General features: G+C 42.4%; 1 protein-coding gene across 6 annotated transcripts in view; it reads right to left on the bottom strand.

The window, feature by feature from the left end:
* Nucleotides 1-25847, bottom strand: part of LOC110502783 (BAR/IMD domain containing adaptor protein 2) — a 157332-nt gene that overhangs the window by 4186 nt on the left and 127299 nt on the right. For 5 of the 6 annotated variants that reach the window (XM_036960472.1, XM_036960473.1, XM_036960476.1 and 2 more), the window contains 5 exons: nucleotides 17470-17755; nucleotides 14647-14851; nucleotides 14237-14308; nucleotides 13846-14017; nucleotides 7140-7177 (listed from right to left, as the gene is read on the bottom strand). In XM_036960472.1, the coding sequence (XP_036816367.1) occupies nucleotides 7140-7177; nucleotides 13846-14017; nucleotides 14237-14308; nucleotides 14647-14851; nucleotides 17470-17755 (773 nt within the window). Of the gene's footprint in view, nucleotides 1-5687; nucleotides 6015-7139; nucleotides 7178-13845; nucleotides 14018-14236; nucleotides 14309-14646; nucleotides 14852-17469; nucleotides 17756-25847 lie in introns of those variants that run through there. The other variant, XM_036960474.1, reaches the window with a different exon arrangement.

The raw sequence follows: 25847 nt of genomic DNA, 5'->3' as shown, positions 1-25847 counted from the left end.
TTCTGTATCTATGGACTCGACCCAGTCGTTCAGTCTTTTTGTTCTGTATCTATGGACGTGACCCAGTCGTTCAGTCTTTTTGTTCTGTATCTATGGACGCGACCCAGTCGTTCAGTCTTTTTGTTCTGTATCTATGGACGCGACCCAGTCGTTCAGTCTTTTTGTTCTGTATCTATGGACTCGACCCAGTCGTTCAGTCTTTTTGTTCTGTATCTATGGACTCGACCCAGTCGTTCAGTCTTTTTGTTCTGTATCTATGGACGTGACCCAGTCGTTCAGTCTTTTTGTTCTGTATCTATGGACTCGACCCAGTCATTCAGTCTTTTTGTTCTGTATCTATGGACGTGTCCCAGTCGTTCAGTCTTTTTGTTCTGTATCTATGGACGCGACCCAGTCGTTCAGTCTTTTTGTTCTGTATCTATGGACGTGACCCAGTCGTTCAGTCTTTTTGTTCTGTATCTATGGACGCGACCCAGTCGTTCAGTCTGTTTGTTCTGTATCTATGGACTCGACCCAGTCGTTCAGTCTTTTTGTTCTGTATCTATGGACGTGACCCAGTCGTTCAGTCTTTTTGTTCTGTATCTATGGACGCGACCCAGTCGTTCAGTCTTTTTGTTCTGTATCTATGGACGCGACCCAGTCATTCGTTCTAAATGTTTTATTGACATACTGGCTGGCAACGTTCTTATCCCTTGCTTGCTCGCTAGCTAGCCAACTACGGCTAACTTAGTCACGTCAAAAAGCGTAGCCAGAATAACAGTAGCCGCATTTGGGTTTGTTTAAGCTGTTTTCTAGTGACATTTATTTGGATACATCCATAACACTGAGCTAATGCAGTGCGATTTTGCCTGGCAAAGAACATGTGCTGACTCGTCAGGACACTGTTGTCCAGAGGAGCTAGACAACAACACAGCTAACACAATCACTTCAAACTGAAGCTGGGAAGACTGCAACCTAGCTGCACCTCGTTTCGTTTAACATTTTTTCAATGGACATGTCTTTGTATATATCCATAAAAATTATGCCAGCTGATTCATGATTTCGACTGGCTGAGAAACGCTGCCTGTCTCATCCCAACACCCGACTCGTTCATTGCTATGGGACAGCTGAAGATCGAATTTGAATATTGAAACAATGTTGGAAATGTCGGGGAGACAGACTACAAGGTTCATACAAATATCTGCTGTTGAAAACTAAATGTCAGTCTAAAATAAATGTGAGATGATGTCTATATACTTTTTATAGTGCAGATCAAGTTTATAAAGTGCCTGGCTTGACTGATGAGACAGTGGACTGCTCAGTCAGATGGAACAGAGTAAATATGCATTTTAACCTCATAGATTTAGCTGGTGGTAATTTGTGGAATAGACACTGGCTGGAATGTGGTTTTAACCAGTCAGCACTCAGGATTAGACCCACCTGTTGTATAAAACCAGCCAGTCAGCATTCAGGATTAGACCCACCTGTTGTATAAAACCAGCCAGTCAGCATTCAGGATTAGACCAACCCCTTTTATTATGACATAATTTGTCATAATATGGTTATAACACTGTCATGACACATATTTCGACCTGTTGTGACATATATTGCGTTATTTTATGGCTGGTTATGACACCTACATAAGAGTGTAACAAAAAACACAAAACCTACCATGGTAGTTATTTTACGGCTGGTTATGACAACTACATAAGTGTCAAAAATTACATAACTTACCACACAAGGCAAAACGTACCATTACGCCATAGACTACTTGTCAACAATATGTTTGTTATTTTAAAATGTTCTAAAATTGACCACATTGAATTATCATTGTAATTGTGCACACATTGATATCAGACACGCACCGACCCCAACGCTATGTTTCTGATGACTGGGATAAATGTAGGAGTAGATTTTAGGAGCAAGACAAGACACCCTCTTTGTGACTGCTGGCTGACATAAGGGCAGTATGTAATAGGCCTATCTGGCTTATATGATTATGATCGTCATAATGCTTCTTGACATTGTTATAAAGTGTATTTTCTTAGTCCAAGTAAAGTGACACAGGATGGTCATAATGCTTCTTGACAGTGTTGTAAAGTGTATTTTCTTAGTCCAAGTAAAGTGACACAGGATGGTCATAATGCTTCTTGACAGTGTTATAAAAGGCATTTTCTTTGTCCAAGTAAAGTGACACAGGAAGGTCATAATGCTTCTTGACAGTGTTATAAAAGGCATTTTCTTAGTCCAATTAAAGTGACACAGGATGGCCATAATGCTTCTTGACAGTGTTATAAAAGGCATTTTCTTAGTCCAAGTAAAGTGACACAGGATGGTCATAATGCTTCTTGACAGTGTTATAAAAGGCATTTTCTTAGTCCAAGTAAAGTGACACAGGATGGTCATAATGCTTCTTGACAGTGTTATAAAAGGCATTTTCTACAAGTTATTTAAAATATGATGAAAAAACAAACAGGACTGTAAACAATTAATTACAACAACAACAAAGGACTTAAGACAAAAGGAAAGTTCTTGAACCCCCGCACATTTTGAATAAATGTAGGTTTTGAATAAATGTAGGTTTTGAATAAATGTAGGTTTTGAATAAATGCAGGTTTTGAATAAATGTAGGTTTTGAATAAATGTAGGTTTTGAATAAATGTAGGTTTTGAATAAATGTAGGTTTTGAATAAATGTAGGTTTTGAATAAATGCAGGTTTTGACACTCGCATGTAGGTGTCATAACCAGCCATAAAATAATGCAATAATGCAGTATGTCACAACAGGTGTAAATATTTTGGTCATGACAGTGTTATGACCATATTATGACAGGTTGACAAGTCATGTCAGTTGTTATGACATATTATAACATGGTTATGACCGTGTCATGTGTTGTGACACTGGGTGTCAAGTAAAGTGTTACCATTAGTGTTATGCATTTGGATTAATAATGAATTGCATCATCCATTACCAAGTTTGCATTCCCCAAGCATCTTAAATACTTGTTCTACTGCAACACATAACAGTTGTTATAGATTACTCAACCAATGAGAAGCAACTATTGTTGGCCTTTAGCTGTATATCATGTTAGACAAATGAACTAACTTCCCAATTAAGCATAACGGTCTTTAAAATAAAGAAGTGTTATGTTAAAAGTCCCCTGAGATTGCAAAGGCCTTAGAGATAGATGTGCATGAATAAGGGTACAGAAATACAATAGAGTGCTCAACTGAAATAATATTTATTTAGCTTATTTTTATAGTAGAAAGTCACCATACATTTGAGGTCATTTTTCAACATTACACTATTTTGGTGTCCCCCAAAGCATGCACATCAATATCAATCATTCTCTGTACATTATTCCAATTCATCTTCACAACAAAAAATGCATTGTTCCAAAAAATGTAATCACAAATAATAGAAGAATACTATATTGTATTATTATTTTTTACACAGAGAGTGGGTGTGCCATCTCTTCAGATGTTGCAGTCGTATCACTCATACCTTAGCCTTATTCTAGTGGAGAAAGAAGAAACATTGGCAGCTTCCAGTCGTAGTAACTCGTTTGAGAGCGCTTTTGTCTCTACATTTATCAAAACACAGATAGACAGAGAAGGGGGTTGGCAAAGCTAGGGGAATTACACACAGACAGCAAGAAGGACAGGGAGCAAGAGAGACACAGCAAGGAGACATTTTGTTTGTGGCAGGGAAGGAGTTTTGGGTAGTACAGTTTGGCAGTAAATGTAACTTTTTCTCCCTTTAGCAAATTATAACAATTGGGTCAATCTAATAGGATTTCAAGGGGAATTCAAAGATAGTGCTGTCATAGCAAATAGCCTTATACTTAGCGGCAATCATTTCTGATTTGGACAGGACAGGGGTTGATATCGACAGGTACTGACAGACATACAGACAAACAAACAGACTAGCGTCGTTCTTTATTCAGCACACAGAAATAACAGACATACATATTTTATCCTGCCTCAGATACAGAGTCATGCTTTTTCATTTCCTTTCTTTATTCAAGTCTTTTACTACAAAGACTAAAGTACAAGAAGGCTGAACAAAGTTACAATAACGAATCAACCCTTCTCCCTTTTAAAGGTTTCTCATTGTGTAGTGCAAATATGTGTCAAAATAGCAAGAGACATAGTACATGCAAGCTTATTTATTACGAAGATCTAAATGGCTATCGATCCAATTCAGTTATTGCCATAATTTGCAGTTGTGCTGTTGGCAAATGATGACTCTTTTAAGGGCATCTGACCCATTTATTGTCTCCAAGGTCTCTGTACATTATATACCTGGGCAGACTAGAATTACCTATTTGTTCTGTGACATATGGTAATTGCACAGGGGACACGATTAGATTGAATGGTTTATAGATAGAAAACATTTATTGATGTTGCTCCCAAATCATTATCCTATTGTATGCACAGCAAGAGACACGGTCTAGTAAATTATTAAAGCTATTTGTAAACAGTTGGCAGCCAGGCAGCACTGATTGAAGGGGATGAGAGAGAATGATAAGAGAGGGTGTTGCTTTGGCAACATGGTTTATGCACCATGGGCCCTATTCAGACTTGAGATAAGTTGACTTAACATGGACTTATGTCAAATAATGTTGAATTAACGCCATGTTTTCTTGACTTAAGTCCTACTTAGCAAAGGTCTGAATCGGGCCCCATGAAATATAGCACCTTTGTCGTGGGATGGCAGAGGTGTAGAACAGGTATCTGTTGTCTTTTCTTTCATGCATGAACGCCTGAACGGTAACCCTACTCAGAGCCTTGCATCTCTTTCTTTCAGGGTTGAGGGTTGTTTTTTTTACCCATTCAGTCTTGATAAAGTACAGTATGTTGATATTCAGACAAAACAACAATACTCAGAGGCCCCGTAGTACATGGATATCAGAGCAAGGTGTCTTTCACACTGCCTGCTAGACCTCAGACATCATAAAACATATTACCTTGTGGCTAATAATAGTAATAATAACATGATAATACAAGTAATTTGGTTTTTAAGTTGCGTTTTGATCAACTGATATAATCAATAGGCATATTAATTATTACACCCCGGCCATCATACAATCTAAGCTTGATGCCCTCAATCTCACACAATTTATCAATGAACCTACTAGATATAACCCCAAATCCGTAAACACTGGCACCCTCATAGATACCATCCTAACTAAATCACAATCCAAATACACCTCTGCTGTTTTCAACCAACATCTCAGCGATCACTGCCTCATTGCCTGCATCCGTAATGGGTCTGCGAGCAAACGACCACCCATGAGGGGTGACGACCACCCCTCATCACTGTCAAACGCTCCCTAAAACACTTCTGCGAGCAGGCCTTTCTAATCGACCTGGCCGGGGTATCCTGGAATGACATTGACCTCATCCCGACAGCAGAGGATGCCTGGTTATTCTTTAAAAGTGCCTTCCTCACCATCTTAAATAGGCATGCCCCATTCAAAAAATGTAGAACCAGGAATAGATATAGCCCTTGGTTCACTCCAGACCTGTCTGCCCTTGACCTGCACAAAAACAAGGGAAATAGACTGGTAAGCTCAGGTGGAGAGGGGAGTGTTGTGGTGGATTAGAGAGAGGGCGAGAGAAGAGGGCTGAGGGTTAGAGAGAGGGCGGGAGAGGAGGGGTGAGGGTTAGAGAGAGGGTGGAAGAGGAGGATTGAGGGTTAGAGAGGGGGTGAGAGAGAGGGGTGAGGGTTAGAGAGAGGGCAAGAGAGGAGGAGTGAGGGATAGAAACTGAGTGGGAGAGGAGTGAGGGTTAGAGAGAGGAGGGGTGAGGGTTAGAGAGAGGGTGAGAGAGGAGGGGTGAGGGTTAGAGAGAACGCGAGAGAGGGGGTGAGAGTGACTGGCGAGGAGGGCTATTGATGAGGGATTGCAGAGGTGCCTGGCAGGCAGTCAGTCCTATTGCAGCAGCAGCAAGCTGAGTCTGTGTCTGTCTGTGTGTCTGTCTGTCCCTTCTCACACTGTTGAAATCAATTTCGGAACTGTTCCCCCTTCGGAACTGTGGAACAAAAGAGAAGGAGAAGCTTCCAGGTAGGTGGGGTATATAGGCACTCAAAGAAACAACAGTGGAGCAACACACATCCACAGCCATACAGTTGGCCAATCTACAGGCATGTACTGTAGTTTGGCCAACTTTGGAGCTGGGTGTCATGTTACTGACTCAGTCTGAACATTCCCTTCATCCATTCACAAGGATTATTTCAATATCATAGTATTTCATACAGTAAACATAACATTTCCCCCAGAGGTATAGGGAGGAGACAGTACAATGTTTTTCATTTCATTTCTCAGACATGAACTGATAGCCTTTCACAGTCAATGTTGACTGCAGACCTGAGTTCAAATAGTATAGAAAACACAGACTACATGGACCCAGGTCTACTATACTGTAGTCTACACAGAGCACAGTGTGGGGCGCAGCGGGATAGTAGTAATAATATGGAGGCGCTAGCTAGCTGCATGATGCGTGGAGGGTCAGTATGGGAGTGTGTAAGCTTGAGGTTTTTCCCTGACTTCAAATTTAAAAACAGAAAAAATGAATGTAAAAATAACCCAAATTAAACTTAACGATAAAAGCTCATGCAAAACATATGTTTCAAGGTAAAAGGAAAAAACATTGAGGTAAAATACTTATTAGGATAAATGGGATAAGGATAAGTGATTCCCATTGGTCCAACATGGGTTGAGGTGGACCACCATTGGGCTTTTGGGTACCGGGTCTAGAATCTCACCTCTTACTGTGATCGGCTGGCCCAACTGTCAGTATCAAACAAACCTAAACCAACCTTTTTATCCCACATGATCATGATAATATCATAGCTAAGTCTCATAATCAAATTAGTCAGGGAGAAAACAGAAACAAAAATCACAGAAAGGAAACCATTAAAATAGAAAATAACACAACAAAAACCTGATGTGTCCTTGTTTGTAGTTTGACAGTTGATGTTGTAAAGTCAGAGTTCCTATCAGTGGAATGACCTGCCTACTTGTACTGGCTACTCTTTGATACTGTATATGTAATGCATCCCCAGTCTTTCTAGTGCAATCCTGTCCAAACCTTACCAATTCAGTATCACAATCAAAGGTATTTTTTTGTATCTTATAGAGAGAAGAGTGAGCTTACCTTGTTGAAAAACGTTGCTCATACTCTTCAAGTCCTTGCTGTTGAGACAAAGACAAACCACTTTTCAGACATCAAGTCATTGCCACTTTTGTGTCACACTGGAAACTTGAGAATTCATGATAACAGTATTGCTTGATTGGCAATCCAAAACAGTAGCAATTGATTTGCTGGCTATATTGTACTGCCATGTTAGACAAGGTAGACAGACAGACAGGTAGGCTACTGTTTATCAGCAGTAGTTTATGGTCCAATGTATCTCAGTCGATAACAATGCCAAGAACCGTGGGTTTGATTCCTGCTAGGGCCACAATTAAGAAACATTTATGCATACAGGACTTTATGTTGCTTTGGATAAAAGTGCTAAATGACCTATATAAATATGATATTATCGGTCAATGAAGTGTTGACAGTTGACATACTGATATGAGCCAGTAGGGGGCACCAGCAGAACACCACTGCCTGTAGTCAGAGTGACACAACTATAGAACTAACAGAACTGTCTGTTGTAACTATCTCTATTCTCTCAGAACGTCACTAGAGACATATCCCTAAAATGATTTGAGGTGGGAAAACAAGACAAAGGAGTTGTTACGTGACTATCTGAGCAATTAGAGACTATTATCATGCCCACGTACAGCACCTCTCCACCTCCTCTTACTCAAAAGCCCTGTAAAGGGTTGAGTTTGGAGGGTTTTGGTGTTACATAATGTGACATAGCTCCCGCTCACTCTCGCAAACAGCGACAATGTGTGTGTGTCTACAGTCAGCTGGGCCAGTCCCTCTTCATGTTATCAGCGGGCTCCTGTCACAACTACTTTCGTCAGTACCAGAGGCAGCCGAGCAGCAAGCAGCCTTCTCCAATCTGGGCTCTGTCATCTCTGTGAGGCCAGTCACACACACACATGCACATGGACGGACAGACACACACAGACAGTTAGATTCAGAAACACATGCTCGCACACACACATCCTTGACAAACAGACACACATTGTGTGTGTGAGGCAGAGAGGAACTGATCCCTTGTTTACGTAAGTTAATGGGCCAGAACGTTGTGAGAAAGCTGTGTTGAGTGAGACTGGGGACCCGGGGTACTGTGTGTAAAACACACAGCCTGTCACATTGATGGTTGACTCCTCCTATATAAACTGAACAAAAATATAAACACAACATGTAAAGTGCTCATCCCATGTTCCATGAGCTGAAATGAAATATCCTAGAAAAGATCCATAAGCACCAAAAGCTTATTTCTCTAAAATATTGTGCCCAAATTTGTTTACGTCCCTGTTAGTGAGCATTTCTCCTTTGTCAAGATAATCCATCCACCTGACAGGTGGCATATCAAGAAGCTGATTAATAAACAACATGATCATTACACAGGTGCACCTTGTGCTGGGAACAATTAAAGGCCACTCTTACAACACAATGCCACAGATGTCTCAAGTTTTGAGGGAGTGTGCAATTGGCATGCTGGCTGCAGGAATGTCCACCAGAGCTGTTGCCAGAAAATGTAATGTTCATTTCTCTACCATAAGCCGCCTCCAATGTCATTTTAGAGAATTTGGCAGTACGTCCAACTGGCCTCACAACCGCAAACCACGTGTAACCACAGCCGCCTAAGACCTCCACACTCAGCTTCTTCACCTGCGGGATAATTTGAGACCAGCCACTCGGACAGCTGGTGAAATTGAGGAGTATTTCTGTCTTTAATACAGCCCTTTTTTGGCTGTATTAAACTTATTCTGATTGGCTGGGCCTGCCTCCCCAGTGGGTGGGCCTGGCTCCCAAGTGGGTGGCCCTATGCCCTCACAGGCCCACCAATGGCTGTGCCCCTGCCTAGTCATGTGAAATCCATAGGGCCTAAAAAATGTATTTCAATTGACTGATTTCCTCATTTGAACTGGCTATATCTAGCTAAGTGAGCTTGAGTAGTGTATGTACAGTATTGTATGTACTGTATATATAATACTAATATATGCCACATCACCAACAAGCTATCATGGTCCAAACACACTAAAGCAGTTGTGAAGAGGGCACGAAAAAGCCTATTCCCCCTCAGGAGACTGAAAAGATTTGGCATGGGTCCTCAGATCCTCAAAAGGTTCTACAGCTGCACCATCAAGAGCATCCTGACTGATGGCATCACTGCCTGGTATGGCAACTGCTCGGCCTCCAGAGGGTAGTACAGAGTGTAGTGCGTACGGCCCAGTACATCACAAAGCTCTCTCTCGCCCTCCATTTGGTAAATCCGACCACAACTCTATCCTCCTGACTCCTGCTTACAAGAAAACATTAAAGCAGGAAGCACCAGTCACTCAGTCTATAAAAAAGTGGTCAGATGAAGCAGATGCTAAACTGCAGGACTGTTTTGCTATCACAAACTGGAACATGTTCCGGGATTCTTCCGATGGCATTGAGGAGTACACCACATCAGTCACTGGCTTTATCAATAAGTGCTTCAAGGACATCGTCCCCACAGTGACTGTACGTACATACCCTAACCAGAAGCCATGGATTACAGGCAACATTCGCACTGAGCTAAAGGCTAGAGCTGCAGCTTTCAAGGTGCGGGACTCTAACCCGGAAGCTTACAAGAAATCCTGCTATGCCCTCCAACGAACCACCAAACAGGCAAAGCATCAATACAGGGCTAAGATTGAATCATACTACACCGGCTCCGGCGCTCGTCTTATGTGGCAGGGCTTTCAAACCATTACAGACTACAAAGGGAAGCAGAGCCGCGAGCTGCCCAGTGACACAAGCCTACCAGACGAGCTAAATCACTTCTATGCTCGCTTCGAGGCAAGCAACACTGAGGCATGCACGAGAGCATCAGCAGTTCCGGACGACTGTGTGATCACACTCTCCGAAGCCGACGTGAGTAAGACCTTTAAACAGGTCAACATACACAAGGCTGTGGGGCCAGACGGATTACCAGGACGTGTCCTCCGGGCATGTGCTGACCAACTGGTAGGTGTCTTCACTGACATTTTCAACATGTTCCTGATTGAGTCTGTAATACCAACATGTTTCAAGCAGACCACCATAGTCCCTATGCCCAAGAACACTAAGGCAACCTGCCTAAATGACTACAGACCCATTGCACTCATGTTCGTAGCCATGAAGTGCTTTGAAAGGTTGGTAACGGCTCACATCAACACCATTATCCCAGAAACCCTAGACCCACTCCAATTTGCATACCGCCCAAACAGATCCACAGATGATGCAATCTCTATTGCACTCCACACTGCCCTTTCCCACCTGGACAAAAGGAACACTTATGTGAGAAGGCTATTCGTTGACTACAGCTCAGCGTTCAACACCATAGTACCCTCAAAGATCATCACTAAGCTAAGGATCCTGGGACTAAACACCTCCCTCTGCAACTGGATCCTGGACTTCCTGACATGCCGCCCGAGCTGGTGAGGGTAGGTAGCAACACATCTGCCATGATGATCCTCTACATTGGAGCTCCCCAGGGGTGCATGCTTAGTTCCCTCCTGTACTTCCTGTTCACCCACGACTGCATGGCCTGGCACGACTCCAACACCATCATTAAGTTTGCAGATGACACAACAGTGGTAGGCCTGATCACCGACAACGACGAGACAGCTTATAGGGAGGAGGTCAGAGACCTGGCCAGGTGGTGCCAGAATAACAACCTATCCCTCAACGTAACCAAGACTAAGGAGATGATTGTGGACTACAGGAAAAGGAGGACCGAGCATGCCCCCATTCTCATCTATGGGGCTGTAGTGGAGCAGGTTGAGAGCTTCAAGTTCCTTGGTGTCCACATCAACAACAAACTAGAATGGTCCAAACACACCAAGACAGTTGTGAAGAGGGCACGACAAAGCCTATTCCCCCTCAGGAAGCTAAAAGGATTTGGTATGGGTCCTGAGATCCTCAAAAGGTTCTACAGCTGCACCATCGAGAGCATCCTGACTGGTTGCATCACTGCCTGGTACGTTAATTGCTCTTCCTCTGACTGCAAGGAATGACAGAGGGTAGTGCATACGGCCCAGTACATCACTGGGGCTAAGCTGCCATCCAGGACCTCTACACCAGGCGTTGTCAGAGGAAGGCCCTAAAAATTGTCAAAGACCCCAGCCACCCACCCCAGTCATAGACTGTTCTCTCTACGGTACCCTGAGTGCCAAGTCTACAACAAAAAGGCTTCTCAACAGTTTAACCCCCAAGCCATAAGACTCCTGAACAGGTAATCAAATGGCTACCCGGAATATTTGCATTATGTGCAGCCCCCCAACCTCCCCAACACCTCTTTTTATGCTGCTGCTACTCTCTGTTTATCATATATGCAGTCACTTTAACTATACATTCATGTACATACTACCTCAATTGGGCCGACCAACCAGTGCTTCCTCATATTGGCTAACCAGGCTATTTGCATTGTGTCCCACCCACCACCGCCAACCCCTCTTTTACGCTACTGCTACTCTCTGGTCATCATATATGCATAGTAACTTTAACCATAGCTACATGTACATACTACCTCAATCAGCCTGACTAACAGGTGTCTGTATGTAGCCTCACTACTTTTATAGCCTCACTCCTGTATATAGCCTGTCTTTTTACTGTTATTTTATTTATTTACCTACCTGTTGTTCACCTAATATATTTTTTACACTATTGGTTAGAGCCTGTAAGTAAGCATTTCACTGTTGTATTCAGCGTACGTGACAAACAAACGTTGATTTGATTTGATTTGTCAATCCAGCATGATTTCTGCCGCACACAAAACAACTTAACTCGGGACTGGGAAATCTGACTTCAATGAGTTCAAGACAACTGGGAACTCAGGAAAAGGGTTCCCGAGTGGCGCAGTGGTCTAAGGCACATCATCTCAGTGCAAGAGGCGTCACTACAGTCCCCGGTTTGAACCCAGGCTGAATCACATCCTGCTGTGATTGTGAGTCCCATAGGGCGGCACACAATTGGCCCAGTGCCGCCGGGGTAGGCTGTCATTGTAAATAAGAATTTGTTTGTAACTGACTTGCAGAGTTAAATATAAGTATAAAAAAATAGAGCTCCGACTGGGAAAGTAAATTTAAACGGTCATCCAACTCGAATATTGTAAGTTGGGAACTCGGGCCTCTTTCTAGAGCTATGACCTGAAGATCCCTGATGTCATCATGATTCAACCTTTTTTTCCAAGAGTACCCAGTTGTCTTGAAAGCACCAACAACCCAGAGAATGAGTGACTTTGATGATAAAATTTGGCCAAAAAGTACTGCCCACGCCACCTTCAAGTAAGCACAGCACTAGAAGGTGAGTCCAAAAATATATTGTACGCTGCTGCATAAATGATGTAATATGCCAGGGAGATATGTATACTGTAGCTAAGAAAGTAATACTAAATGTATGCTTTGTAGTAAGCTGTTAGTAGCCCATTTGCCTCACCCTAATAATTTGGTCTATTTTCCCTTCTTAATTTTGCCTACTGTTTTGACTTGGTGGTGCACATGTAGCCTATAACCTGTTTTAGAGAAATGTAATCATCAAATTTTGTAAGAGATTTCATTGTCTGCTTATATGCCCCCTTTATTTATCCTACACTTTGGACTTGGTGTACAGGGAGAACACTGTAAGAACTCTGAATTCTGTCACTGTATATTTGAAAAGTGTTGAACAAATAGTTATATTGACTACGTCTGTCCTAGCTCACTCATTAATTGCCTCTTATCCGCTTGTCGTCCCCTTATGCCATAGTTTGCACATCTCAATTCTCAGTAGAAACCACAATTGTTTAAGCAAGTCAGCCATATCAGCTATGTTTTTTTAAAAGGCAGTAAATGAGACTGAAGGAACTGTTTCGCTGCCAGACAAGGCTCAGCTGATAGCCAGGTTTAGCAGTGGTAAGGTGTTGGGACTTGTGTTCGGTCTCTGCTGTTGGGACAGTTTGTGGGCACAGTTTGTCACCGTTACAGTGCAATTAATATATTGTTTAGTGTTGTGTTGTGTAGTGGCTTTGCTGGCATGCATCCCCACCATTTTTGTGTTTGTTTGCATGCTAAAAATCGCCAGTGGGGTTAGGGTTAAGGTAAGGGTACGGTTTTTGAATAGGACTGAATTGTGTGTCCCCACAAGTTTTACAAGACACACACTGTCTCTCTGTGTTTCTCTCTGACGCACTACCATCCCATCAGCTCAGCTACCGTTTCCAAAGCAGAGGGAACTGAACTCTGTGTGTGAGTCTTTTTTGGGGGGGGTTGTATGTGGATCCCGAATGGCGCAGCAGTCTATGGCACTGCATCTCAGTGCTTGAGGTGTCACTACAGACACCCTGGTTCAAATTCAGGCTCTATCACAATCGGCCGTGATTGGGAGTTCCATAGGGCAGCGCACAATTGGCCCAGCGTCATCCGGGTTTGGCCGGTGTAGGCCATCATTGTAAATAAATTACGTGTGGATGCCAAAGTTCAAGTTTCATGTTTTAATAGTCGTATGTACAGGATACACATGGTATCCTCAACAATGCAACAACAATAATAAAAGATAAGAATACGAACATAAAGTAAATGGCTCAGTAGAATAGATTACACATTTTAGCATAAATATAGCACAGGAAGGCACAATTTATAGCCCAATATCTACACGTGTTTGGGGGAAGGAGGGATTGGGGGTCAAGTGTGTGTGTCTTTTTGTGTGTCTGTGTGTGCATGTCTGTGTGTGTGTTGTTTTTGTTTACCTGTGAGAAGCCTGGCCCTGTCATGCTGTATGGGCGCTGTTGTCTGCTGTGTGCCATCGCAGCGCTCTGTGCCAGCAGGCGAGATGACATACCGTAGTCAGGGGGAGGGGCACTTGCCATGTCCTCTCTCTCCAACAGGTTGCCTGTGCTGCTGCTCTTACCATGGTGGAGACTGGAAACAGACATACAGTCAGTTAGTTACACACAGACTGAAATGAGAATAGCTGATTACTGGAACCAGACATAATTAGACAAAGACATAGCCAGAACTGAAAATAACTGATCTCACATGAACAGATAATTTTTAAATGAATAACACAAAGATGAGCATTAAAGGTCTGTTTCCTTGCAAATACCCAACACAATACTGCAAAAAAAAGAGAAAATGTACTTGTTGACTTGTAGTTTGTCGCTTTCAGTCTCGGGGATGACACGTGTGTAAGAGAAAGGGAACCAGCCCCGCCTGATGAGGAGACACAAGGATTCAACAACAGCAACAGTAATTCAACATTGACAGCAGCATTTGACAACAAAACCAAGAGTTAGGAAACTTACTGTATGATTTCATATCTCATGTAAAGATTCACCCTAATAAATACCATTAAGAAGATGCTTTTCTCCAGAGCAACTTACAGTCATGCGTGCATACATTTTTCACGTATAGGTGGTCCCGAGAATCAAACCCCACTATTGTGGCATTGCCAGTGACATGCTCTACCAACAGAGCTTCAGAGGACCACCAACTAAATGTTACTCATGGTGCCATAGACAAAGTGAATCAGATGGAGTTAGGCTACTTACATCTTGTTCTTCTCGTTCTCTCCATAGTGCCATCCATCGCGGGCCTCAGGCACCAGCAGGGTGATGACGTCTCCTTCAGAGAAGCTGAGCAGGGTGCTGTTGTCCCCAGCCGCATGGGAGAAAATGGCCTGGACACGGGTACGACCGTTCCTCTCCAGCCCTGCTGCCATAGAGCTAGACCGGGGAAGGGTTCGGGTCTCTGGACCTGGAGGAGCGAGGGAGAAAGGAACAGAGACTATCACAACAAATCTAGGGATGTGTTCATTGGACACCAAAACGGAAGAAAACAGAATGAAACAGGGAGTTACTAGCTGGACCTCTTAAAACGTTTCGCTACAGTGGGAGCAGAGACTATATCTACAGGTGTAGGATCTTAATTTGACCAGTGTTGTCGCAGCAAAAGAATCCTGAGCAAAAGGATTTGAACATTTAGTCCATAATGCTGCTTGATTTGTGGTTAGGCTGTCTGGCCAAAATTAGGCTACATGAAATGTGCAATACTGTTACTCAAAATCATGATTTTCATACATTTACTGAAAACCCGCATTAACACACGGTTATGTCAGCTCAATCTAAAATAGATACGGATTCAATTGAGCTCCAAGATTTAGTCCTTAGTCCTATACAGATGGACAGTCAGATCCTAATTTTATCACTCTTTTGTTGTTGAGAATTTTCCTTCGATTAATTTAAATCGCTCATTAGCACAGAACTTCTGAGATACAGGTTGAATCAAACCATAAGTATTTTTCCATTATTCTTAAAGCCTTTCCTCTGCCCTTCACCTCATTTTTATATGAACCTAATTCACCTAGGATTTGTGGCATTTTGCCTGAAAGATATAAACAGACAAATGTTTACAAAATCGTAATTGCTAAAATATACTTAAGTATCAAAAGTAATAATTTCAAATTTCTTATATTAATCAAACCAGATGGTGCCATTTTCTTTTTCTTTTTTTATTTACAGATAGCTAGGGTTCCACTTCAACACTCAGACATAATTACAAATTAAGCATGTGTGTTTAGTGAGTCTGCCAGATCAGAGAAAGTAGGGATGAACAGGGAGGTTCTCTTGAAAAGTGTGTGAATTAGACCAATTTCAGGGAAAATGTACAGAGTAAAAAGTACATCATTTTCTTTAGGAATTTAGTGAAGTAAAAGTAAATAGTAAAGTAAAGTACAGATATCCAAAAAAGCTACTTAAGTAGTACTTTATAACCTCTACGGGATCAGTGTCCCTATACCGGAATGGTTGAGCTAACGTGTGCCAGTGTGATTAGCATGACGTTGTAAGTAACATCAAACTTATTTAGGCAGAAAGCTGAAATTCTTGTTAATCTAACTGCACTGTCCAATTCACGGTAGCTATTACAGTGAAATAAATACCATTGTTTGAGTAGAGTGCACAACATAAAAAAAAAATTATTACGGCAACTGGTTGGATACATTCACCTCTGAAGGTAAATAATGTACTTACATTCAGTAATCATGGTCTGATTTGTAATTCAGAGGGTCCCAGAGATAAAATGTAGCATAGTTTTGTTTGATAAAATGCATTTTATATTCAAATGTAGGAACTGGGTTCTACAGTTTGAACCCCTGCTGTCTCTGGCTCCACACCCACCCCGCCCGGCCATCTAGATGTGTGAAAGTTACTGTATAAGCTAATGAGCCATCATATGACATTCCTGGGAGTCTGTAAACGTACATTTTGTATTACCATATCATTTTTGTATGTTCTCTATAGTTATGTACTTGAAAATGTATCAATGTCCAATTCGCCACATTTGGGCAGACTTGATACAAAATATTGTCCAGTATTGCAATGCTTCACTGGATCAATCTGAAACACACTACTGCCATCTAATGGCCAACATTTTAATTGTGCCTAAACGGCAACATTATATTATAGTCTTTCTCTTGCATTTCAAAGATGGAACAAAAAAAAATCAGAAAACACATGTTTTTTTGTTTGTATTATCTTTTACCAGATCAAATGTGTTATATTCACCTACATTCATTTCACATTTCCACAAACTTCAAAGTGTTTCTTTTCAAATGGCATCAAGTATATGCATATCCTTGCTTTAGGTCCTGAGCTACAGGCAGTTAGATTTGGGTATGTCATTTTAGACGAAAATTGAAAAAAAGGTTGATCCTTTAATTAATAAAGTATTTTTGCTAAAGTACTTTACACCACTGGTCCCTCTTAGATGTCACGTCGGTTGATACATTTCTATTTTTTCATTAATAAAATCCTTTTACATAAACTCCCACTGTACCTAATATCATTCCTAAACTTTCGGGGGAGGGGATACTTATTCAGTTGCAAAACTGAATGCATTCAACCGAAATGTGTCTTCGTATTTAACCCAACCCCTCTAACTGCAGGTGTACACTGTGATAAAAGGTGGGATAGGAGCCATTAAAAGTAGATGGAGGGAACAAGAGCAGCACACACTGCACAAAATGTGCTCCTTGACCGCATGGAGTGTATATCTAATTCTTGAAGGTCACAAACAAGCAGTTCTGTCACCAAGGTCTTTGTGACTGTGGCTAAATTCCTAAAAGTACACTAGTGATGTATTCTGTAATATTCTAACTTGACTGCCTATATTGCGGAATGTCATTGAGCCCCCATAATGCATTGGTTTTTATAGTACTGTACTGTAATATTGAATTGCAGTAGCTAACTGTAAGATTTTAGAAAAACATTTTCATCAATTTGTTACAGTGTAGCTACTGTACATGTGTTTCCGGTGCCCAACTTTGAGGGCCTCTCTAAATGTTTATGGAGCTCCGCTATCCTGGTCCTCCTTACCCATGGTGGTGTTGCTCTTGGCGGGGGCGTTCTTGCGTACGGGTAGGGTGTTGGAGTAGACCTCGCTGCCCTGTCTGTGGGGCTGGGAGTGGTGCTGGGAGGAGGCCTTAGCCACCTGGGACTGTAGGGCCTGAGCCTGTAGGGCCTGAGCCTGGGCTTGGGCCATCTTCCCCTCCATCCAGTGTTGGTAGTCCTCCCCTCCTCCCCCTCCTGCTCCTCCATGCGCCCCTGCCGTTCCGTTCATTATGGGCATCCCTCCGTCCACTCCTCCTGGTCCCATTAGACGCTGAAGGGAAGGAGGTAGGGAGGAAGGAAGGAAGGAAAGCATGTGTTGATTTGTTAAGCAAAGATGGTGGATAAATTAAAATGAACTACTTTAAGCCATTTACCATATCATATTTTTACAAGGTTCCTGTCTGTGTAAGAGGCTGTTCCCTCTTTCGCTTGTGCATGCTTTCCTGTGTGAGCTCACGGTTCCTCCATAATCTCTGGCATGCTCACGGTTTCTTCATAATCTCTGGCATGCTCACAGTTCCTCCATAATCTCTGACATGCTCACATGAGAGAGGGAACAGCTGGCTCTGGTCTACTTATTGTCCCGTCCCTGCTCGTATGTGTTCAATTCAACCTCACACTTGGGTCTATATATTATGAACTGTACCCAGAACTCACCCTGTCTAATTTCAACTGAAATTGTGCAAGATTAAACAGCGCTGACAATTCCATTAGGAATTAGGGAATTAGGGAATTTACCTAGCTAAATTGTACAGCCAACATTTTGTCTACGTGGATGCTGTTACAATAACCAAACTGTTGGATAAACAAATCATTTGTGAAACCATGATGTGATGTATGAAAGGATTGGATGTTGCATGCAATTTCAATGTGGTTTGAGTTGTTTTACGTATAAGCAAATTTGATTGAGATGATCTCACTGCAATAATGTGCCCACGTTGCCTGATGTAGGTGTTTCAAAGAACTGTCAGTCAAGGTGAGCTACCTGCCCACTCAGTCTGTCTTTTTACACTTCCTGATTGGAAATGAGAGAAAAAGTATGTTTTCTCAAAGTCTGAGTATATTTATTGTAAAAATAAATATGGGTGATGTTTTAGTCAGTCAAAAGGCAATTGTACATGGGAATCAGGATGACTGTGCGGGACCTTTAAAGCGCGAGGCTCAACTTCTCGGCTGTTTTGTTCCCGTGGCTACCACATTGTAAAGGCGTGAAGCGAACCAGTGCAGATACTGTGTGTGACCGCGAAGTCGTGCATCTCGCTCATCGCAATATATGCCGTGCTGCTCGTGGCAACATACAGTACCAGTCAAAAGTTTGACAACACCCACTCAAGGGTTTTTCTTTATTTTTACTATTTTCTACATTGTAGAATAATAGTGAAGATATCAAAACTATGAAATAACACATATGTAATCATGTAGTAACCAAAAAAGTGTTAAACAAATCAAAATATATTCTTCAAAGTAGCCACCCTTTGCCTTGATGATAGCTTTGCACACTCTTGGCATTCTCTCAACCAAGCCAACTGACATTTACTCCTGAGGTGCTGACTTGTTGCACCCTCGACAACTACTGTGATTATTATTATTGGACCATGCTGGTCATTTATGAACATTTGAACATCTTGGCCATGTTCTGTTATAATCCCCACCCGGCACAGCCAGAAGAGGACTGGCCACCCCTCATAGCCTGGTTCCTCTCTAGGTTTCTTCCTAGGTTTTGGCCTTTCTAGGGAGTTATTCCTAGCCATCGTGCTTCTACACCTGCATTGCTTGCTGTTTGGGGGTTTAGGCTGGGTTTCCGTACAGCACTTTGATATATCAGCTGATGTAAAAAGGGCTATATAAATACATTTGATTTGATTTGATTTGAACCAGCTTCATGAGGTAGTCACCTGGAATGCATTTCAATTAACAGTTGCGCCTTGTTAAAAGTTAATTTGTGGAATTTCTTTCCTTCTTAATGCGTTTCAGATAATCATTTGTGTTGTGACAAGGTAGAGGGTGGTATACAGAAGATAACCCTATTTGGTAAAAGTCAAGAACAGCTCTAATAAGCAAAGAGAAATGACAGTCCATTATTAATTTAAGACATGAAAGTCAGTCAATACGGAAAATGTAGTCGCAAAAAACATCAACCGCTATGATGAAACTGGCTCTCATGAGGAAGACCCAGAGTTAACTCTGCTGCAGAGGATAAGTTCAATAGAGTTACCAGCATCAGAAATTTCAGCTCAAATACATGCTTCACAGAGTTCAAGTAACAGACACATCTCAACATCAACTGTCAGAGGACCGGGGCTGTTTTTGGTTCGAGCTAGGCACCTAAGTTAAAGCTACATCATACAATGACATTCTGGACAATTCTGTGCTTCCAACTTTGTGGCAACAGTTTGGGTAAGGACCTTTCCTGTTTCAGCATGACAATGCCCAAATGCACAAAGCGAGGTCCATTCAGAAATAGTTTGTCAGGATCGGTTTGGAAGAACTTGACTGGCCTGCACAGAGCCCTGACCTCAACCCCATCAAACACCTTTGGGATGAATTGGAATGCCGACTGCGAGCCAGGCCTAATTGTCCAACAGCTCACAAATAGCTGAATGGAAGTCCCCGAAGCAATGTTCCAACATCTAGTGGAAATCCTTCCCAGAAGAGTGGAGGCTATTATAGCACCAAAGGGGGGACCAACTCTATATTAATGCCCATGATTTTGGAATGAGATGTTAGACGAGCAGGTGTCCACATACTTTTGGTCATGTAGTGTATTACTGTACCACACACCACACACACACACACACACACACACACGCATGCACACACACGCATGCACATACACATAAACACAACAATGATAATAATTATAATAAGACAGAAGACTGGAGAAGAGGCAGGGTGTGAAAGAACCATGGCCCAACAGCTCCAAAGAACATGTTTCTGTTTCTTCCTACTGGCAACATTTTAATTAGCATGCAGCACTAACAACTTTATTTGCATCAGCAAATGTTTGTTTGTGTGTGTGTGTGTGTGTGTGTGTGTGTGTGTGTGTGTGTGTGTGTGTGTGTGTGTGTGTGTGTGTGTGTGTGTGTGTGTGTGTGTGTGTGTGTGTGTGTGTGTCAAAGGGGTTCTGTGTTCTGAAGGAGAAGCTCTGAGAGATTCCGTAATGGAATCCCAACATCCTGGGGCATCGCTAGGCAACAGACTCAACAAGCTCTCACAGTCTCACAGCAGAATTAGACGTTCAGCCACGTTCTCCAAACGTCAAATTTTGAAGTTGCTCCAAATATAAAATTTAGAAGTTAAGGGTTAAGGGGTTAGTCACTCATTACACATGGTTAAGGTAAGGGTTAAGGTTTGGGATAGTGTTAAAACATTACATTCAGTCACTCATTACAAAGGGTTAAGGTACTAATCAAATCACATACACATATTTAGCCGATGTTATTGCGGGTGTAGCGAAATGCTTGTGTTCCTAGCTCCAACAGTGCAGTAGCATCTAACAGTGCAGTAGTATCTAAAAACGGTTCACAACAATACACACAAAGCTATAAGTAAAACAGTGGAATTAAGAAATATATAAATATTATATTGAGCAATGTCAGAGTGGCATTGACTAAAATACAGTAGAATATAATACAGTATGTACATATGAGATAAGTAAAGCAGTATGTAAACATTATTAAAGTGACTATTGTCCATTATTAAAGTGACAAGTGTTCCATTATTAAAGTGGTCAGTGATTCCAAGTCTATCTATATAGGGCAGCTGTCACACCCTGACCATAGTTTGCTTTGTATGGTTCTATGTTTTGTTTGGTCAGGGTGTGATCTGAGTGGGCATTCTATGTTACATGTCTAGTTTGTCTATTTCTATGTTTGGCCTGATATGGTTCTCAATCAGAGGCAGGTGTTAGTCATTGTCTCTGATTGGGAACCATATTTAGGTAGCCTGTTTGGTGTTGGGTTTTGTGGGTGATTGTTCCTGTCTCTGTGTTTGCACCAGATAGGGCTTGTTTGGTTTTTCACATGTCTTGTTTTGTTAGTCTATTCATGTATAGTTTATTGATTAAAGAACCATGAATAATAACCACTCTGCGTTTTGGTCCGCCTCTCCTTCGACTCAAGAAAACCGTTACAGCAGCAGCCTGTAAGGTTCAGGCTTGCGTAACTGGGTGGAAGCTGGCTAGTGATGGCTATTTAACAGTCTGATGGCCTTAAGATTGAAAAACAGCTTCTGTCTCTCAGTCCCAGCTTTGATGCACCTGTACTGTCCTCGTCCTCTGGATGATAGCGAGATGAACAGGCCGTGGCTCGGGTGGTTGATGTCCTTGATGATATTTTTTGGCCTTCCTGTGACAACAGGTGCAGACTGCACCACCCTCTGGAGAACACTGTGGTTGCGGGCGGTGCAGTTGCCGTACCAGGCCTCACGTATACAGCCTCACAGGATGCTCTCAATTGTGCATCTGTAGAAGTTTGTGAGGATTTTAGGGGCCAAGCCACATTTTTTTCAGCCTCTTGAGGATGAAGAGGTGCTGTTGTGCCTTCTTCACCACACTGTCTGTGTGGGTTGACCATTTCAGAACGTCAGTGATGTGTACGATGAGGGACTTGAAGCTTTTCACCTTCAATGCGGTCCCATCGATATGGATAGGGGCCTGCTCCCTCTGCAGTTTCCTGTAGTCAACAATCAGATACTTTATTTTGTTGACGTTGAGTGAGAGGTTATTTCCTGGCACCACTCTCCCAGGGGCCTCACCTCCTCCCTGTAGGCTGTCTCGTCATTGTTGGTAATCAGGCCCACTACTGTTGTGTCATCTGCAAACTTGATGATTGAGTTGGAGGTGTGTGTGGCCACGCAGTCATGGGTGAACAGGGAGTACAGGAGGGGGCTGAGCACGTACACTTGTGGGGCCCCTGTGTTGCGGATCAGCGAAGTAAAGGTGTTGTGTCCTACCTTCACCACTTGGGCGCAGCCCGTCAGGCAGTCCAGGACCCAGTTTCACAGGTCGGGGTTCAGACCCAGGTCCCCTAACATAATGATGAGCTTGGAGGGTACTATGGTGTTGAATGCTGAGCTATAGTTAATGGATAGCATTCTTACATAGGTATTCCTCTTGTCCAGATGGGATAGGGCAGTGTGCAGTGCGATGGCATCGTCTGTGGATCTATTGGGGCGGTAAGAACATTTAAGTGGGTCTAGGGCAGGTGTGGGCAACTCCAGTCCTCGAGGGCCTGATTTGGTGTTACACTTTTTCTCTATCTCTAGCAAACACAGCTGATTAATCAAATTGCAAAGATCATGATTAGTTTATTATTGGAGTCGGGTGTGTTACCTGGAGCTGGGGCAAAACTGTGACACCAATCAGGCCCTTGAGGACTGGAATTGCCCATCCCTGACCTAGGGTATCAGGTAAGTTAGAGGTGATATAATCCTTAATTAGCCTCTCAAAGCACTTCATGATGACAGAAGTGAGTGCTACGGGGAGATAGTAATTTAGTTCAGTTACCTTTGCTTTCTTGGGTACAGGAACAATTGTGGACATCTTGAAAGCAAGTGGGGACAGCAGATTGGGATAGGGAGAGATTGAATATGTCCGTAAACACTCCAGCCAGCTGGTCTGCGCATGCTCTGAGGACGCGGCTAGGGATGCTGTCTGAGCCAGCAGCCTTGTGAGGGTTAACATGCTTAATGTGTTTGAGCCAATCAGTTGTGTTGTGACAAGGTAGGGGTGGTATCCAGAAGATAGTCCTATTTGGTAAAAGACCAAGTCCATATTATGGCCGAGTCCATATGAAGAACAGCTCAAATAAGCAAAAAGAAACAACAGTCCATCATTACTTTAAGACATGAAGGTCAGTCAATTTCCCAAAATTTCAAGAACTTTGAAGGTTTCTTCAAGTGCAGTTGCAAAAACCATCAAGTGCGAGGATGAAACTGTCTCTCATGAGGACCACTACAGGAAAGACCCAGAGTTACCTCTGCTGCAGAGGATAAGTTCATTGGAATTACCAGCCTTAGAAATTACAGCTCAAATAAATGCTTCACAGAGTTCAAGTAACGGACACATCTCAACATCAACTGTTCAGAGGAGACTGTGTGAACAGGTTTTCAAGGTCGAATTGATGCAAAGAAACCACTACTAATAGACACCAATAATAAGAAGAGACTTGCTTGGGCCAACAAACATGAGCAATGGACATTAGACCGGTGGAAATCTGTCTGTCCTTTGATCTGATGAGTTCAAATTTGACATTTTTGGTTCCAACCGAAAATCTTTTTGATGCAAAGTAGGTGAACGGATGATCTCTGCATGTGTGGTTCCCACCGTGAAGCATGGAGGTGGTGGTGTGATGGTGCTTTGCTGGTGACACTGTCAGTGATTTATTTAGAATTCAAGGCACACTTAACCAGCATGGCTACCACAGCATTCTGAGGCAATACACTATCCCATCTGGTTTGCGCTTAGTGGGACTATCATTTGTTTTTCAACAGGACAATGATCCAAAACACACCTCCAGACTGTGTAAGGGCTATTTGACCAAGGAGAGTGATGGAGTGCTGTATCAGATGACCTGGCCTCCACAATCATCTGACCTCAACCCAATTGAGATGGTTTGGGATGAGTTGGACCACAGAGTGAAGGAAAAGCAGCCAACAAGGGCTCAGCATATGTGGGAACTCCTTCAAGACTGTTGGAAAAGCATTCCTCATGAAGCAAGTTGAGAGAATGCCAAGAGTGTGCAAAGCTGTCATCGAGGCAAATGGTGGCTACTTTGAAGAATCTCAAATGTAAAATATATTTTGATTTGTTTAACACTTTTTTGGTTACTACATGATTCCATATGTGTTATTTCATAGTTAGCAGACAAGATTTGCTTAGAATTCCGTGGCATTATTTTATAGTATGAAGAATACAAGTGAACCAAGCTGAATAAAATATATTGTAGACACCTTAGGAAAGCCACAGAAAAAGGAATCTGGTTGATATCCCTTTCAATGGTCAATAGGGATGCATAGGAACACAGAGCTTTCAAAATAAGAGTCACTTCCTGATTGGATTGTTCTCAGGCTTTCGCCTGAAATATCAGTTCTGTTATACTCACAGACAATATTTTTACAGTTTTGGAAACTTTAGAGTGTTTTCTATCCTGAGCTGTCAATTATATGCATATTCTAGCATCTGGTCCTGAGAAATAGGCCGTTTACTTTGGGAATGTTATTTCCAAAAATAAAAGTAGTGCCCCCTAGCTTCAAGAGGTTTTAAATGTCTTACGTCGGCCACGGTGAAGGAGAGCCCACAGTCCTTGGTAGTGTGCAGCGTCGGTGGCACTGTGTTATCCACAAAGTGGGCGAAGGTGTTTAGCTTGTCCGGGAGCAAGACGTCGTTGTGCGCTACGTGGCTGGTTTTCCCTTTCTAGTCCGTGATTGTCTGTAGACCCTGACACATACGTCTCTGTACTGACATTTTGACTGTTTGTTTTATGTAGGGAATAACTACAATGTTTCTATTCAGCCATAATCCCAGTCACCTTGCCATGGTTAAATGTGGTGGTTTTCCCTTTCAGTTTTGCAAGGTTTGGGATAGGTTTAAAACATTACTTTCGGGCACACATTACAAAAACCAAAAATAAAAAAACATTGTCCACTACTGGTATCAAACACGTAAAATAGTGATCCAGAGTCATGGGATTACGCCCATCCACAACCCTAGTCTACTGGATGGTAATAGTGCTCACTGTTGCCCCTAGTGGACAGTTTGGAAGGCATTTCCCGATGTCCTCAGGACATGGACAGTCGTCCAATTTCGACCTCAATCTTGAATGACCTAGCTGACAGAATAGCTGGTGGTGTTAATTTAATTAAGGTTCGTCATTAGAGCTGCAGCCCACAAACCTGCTGTGTGCTTCAAGACTCAAGAATACCCACTCAATCACTGATGCAACACACTGTTACAGAGGTTCGTCCACAAACACAGGCACTCACACAAAGCTCTTCAAAGCTTCATAATCAAAAACACAATTAGTGATGATGAGCAACAATTGATGCCTGTGGCACTCGATTAGCTGAATGTTTCTCCACACCAATAGGGCTGAAAAACCATAGCAGCTCTATGTAGATGTAGGATCTTCATTTCAGCCACTTTGTTACAGCAGGAAAATAATCCTGCAGCAACAGGAAATGTGAATTATTATGTGAAATATAATGACTGGAAAATTCTTGTAGGGGTTGATACATTTTTCATTAGGGCAAACCAAGTCTGTCATTTTAAAGTGGAAATGACACACTTTAGAATCCCCTTTAAACCTTGAATACTCTTCAAGTTTGCATTTCCTGCTGTGCAGGAACCTTATCAATGATCAAAA

Source organism: Oncorhynchus mykiss, chromosome 23, assembly GCF_013265735.2.
Source record: "Oncorhynchus mykiss isolate Arlee chromosome 23, USDA_OmykA_1.1, whole genome shotgun sequence".
NCBI lineage: Eukaryota > Metazoa > Chordata > Actinopteri > Salmoniformes > Salmonidae > Oncorhynchus > Oncorhynchus mykiss.
The sequence above is the reverse complement of the archived record's forward strand: the minus strand, read 5'-3'. Positions and strand labels throughout refer to the sequence as shown.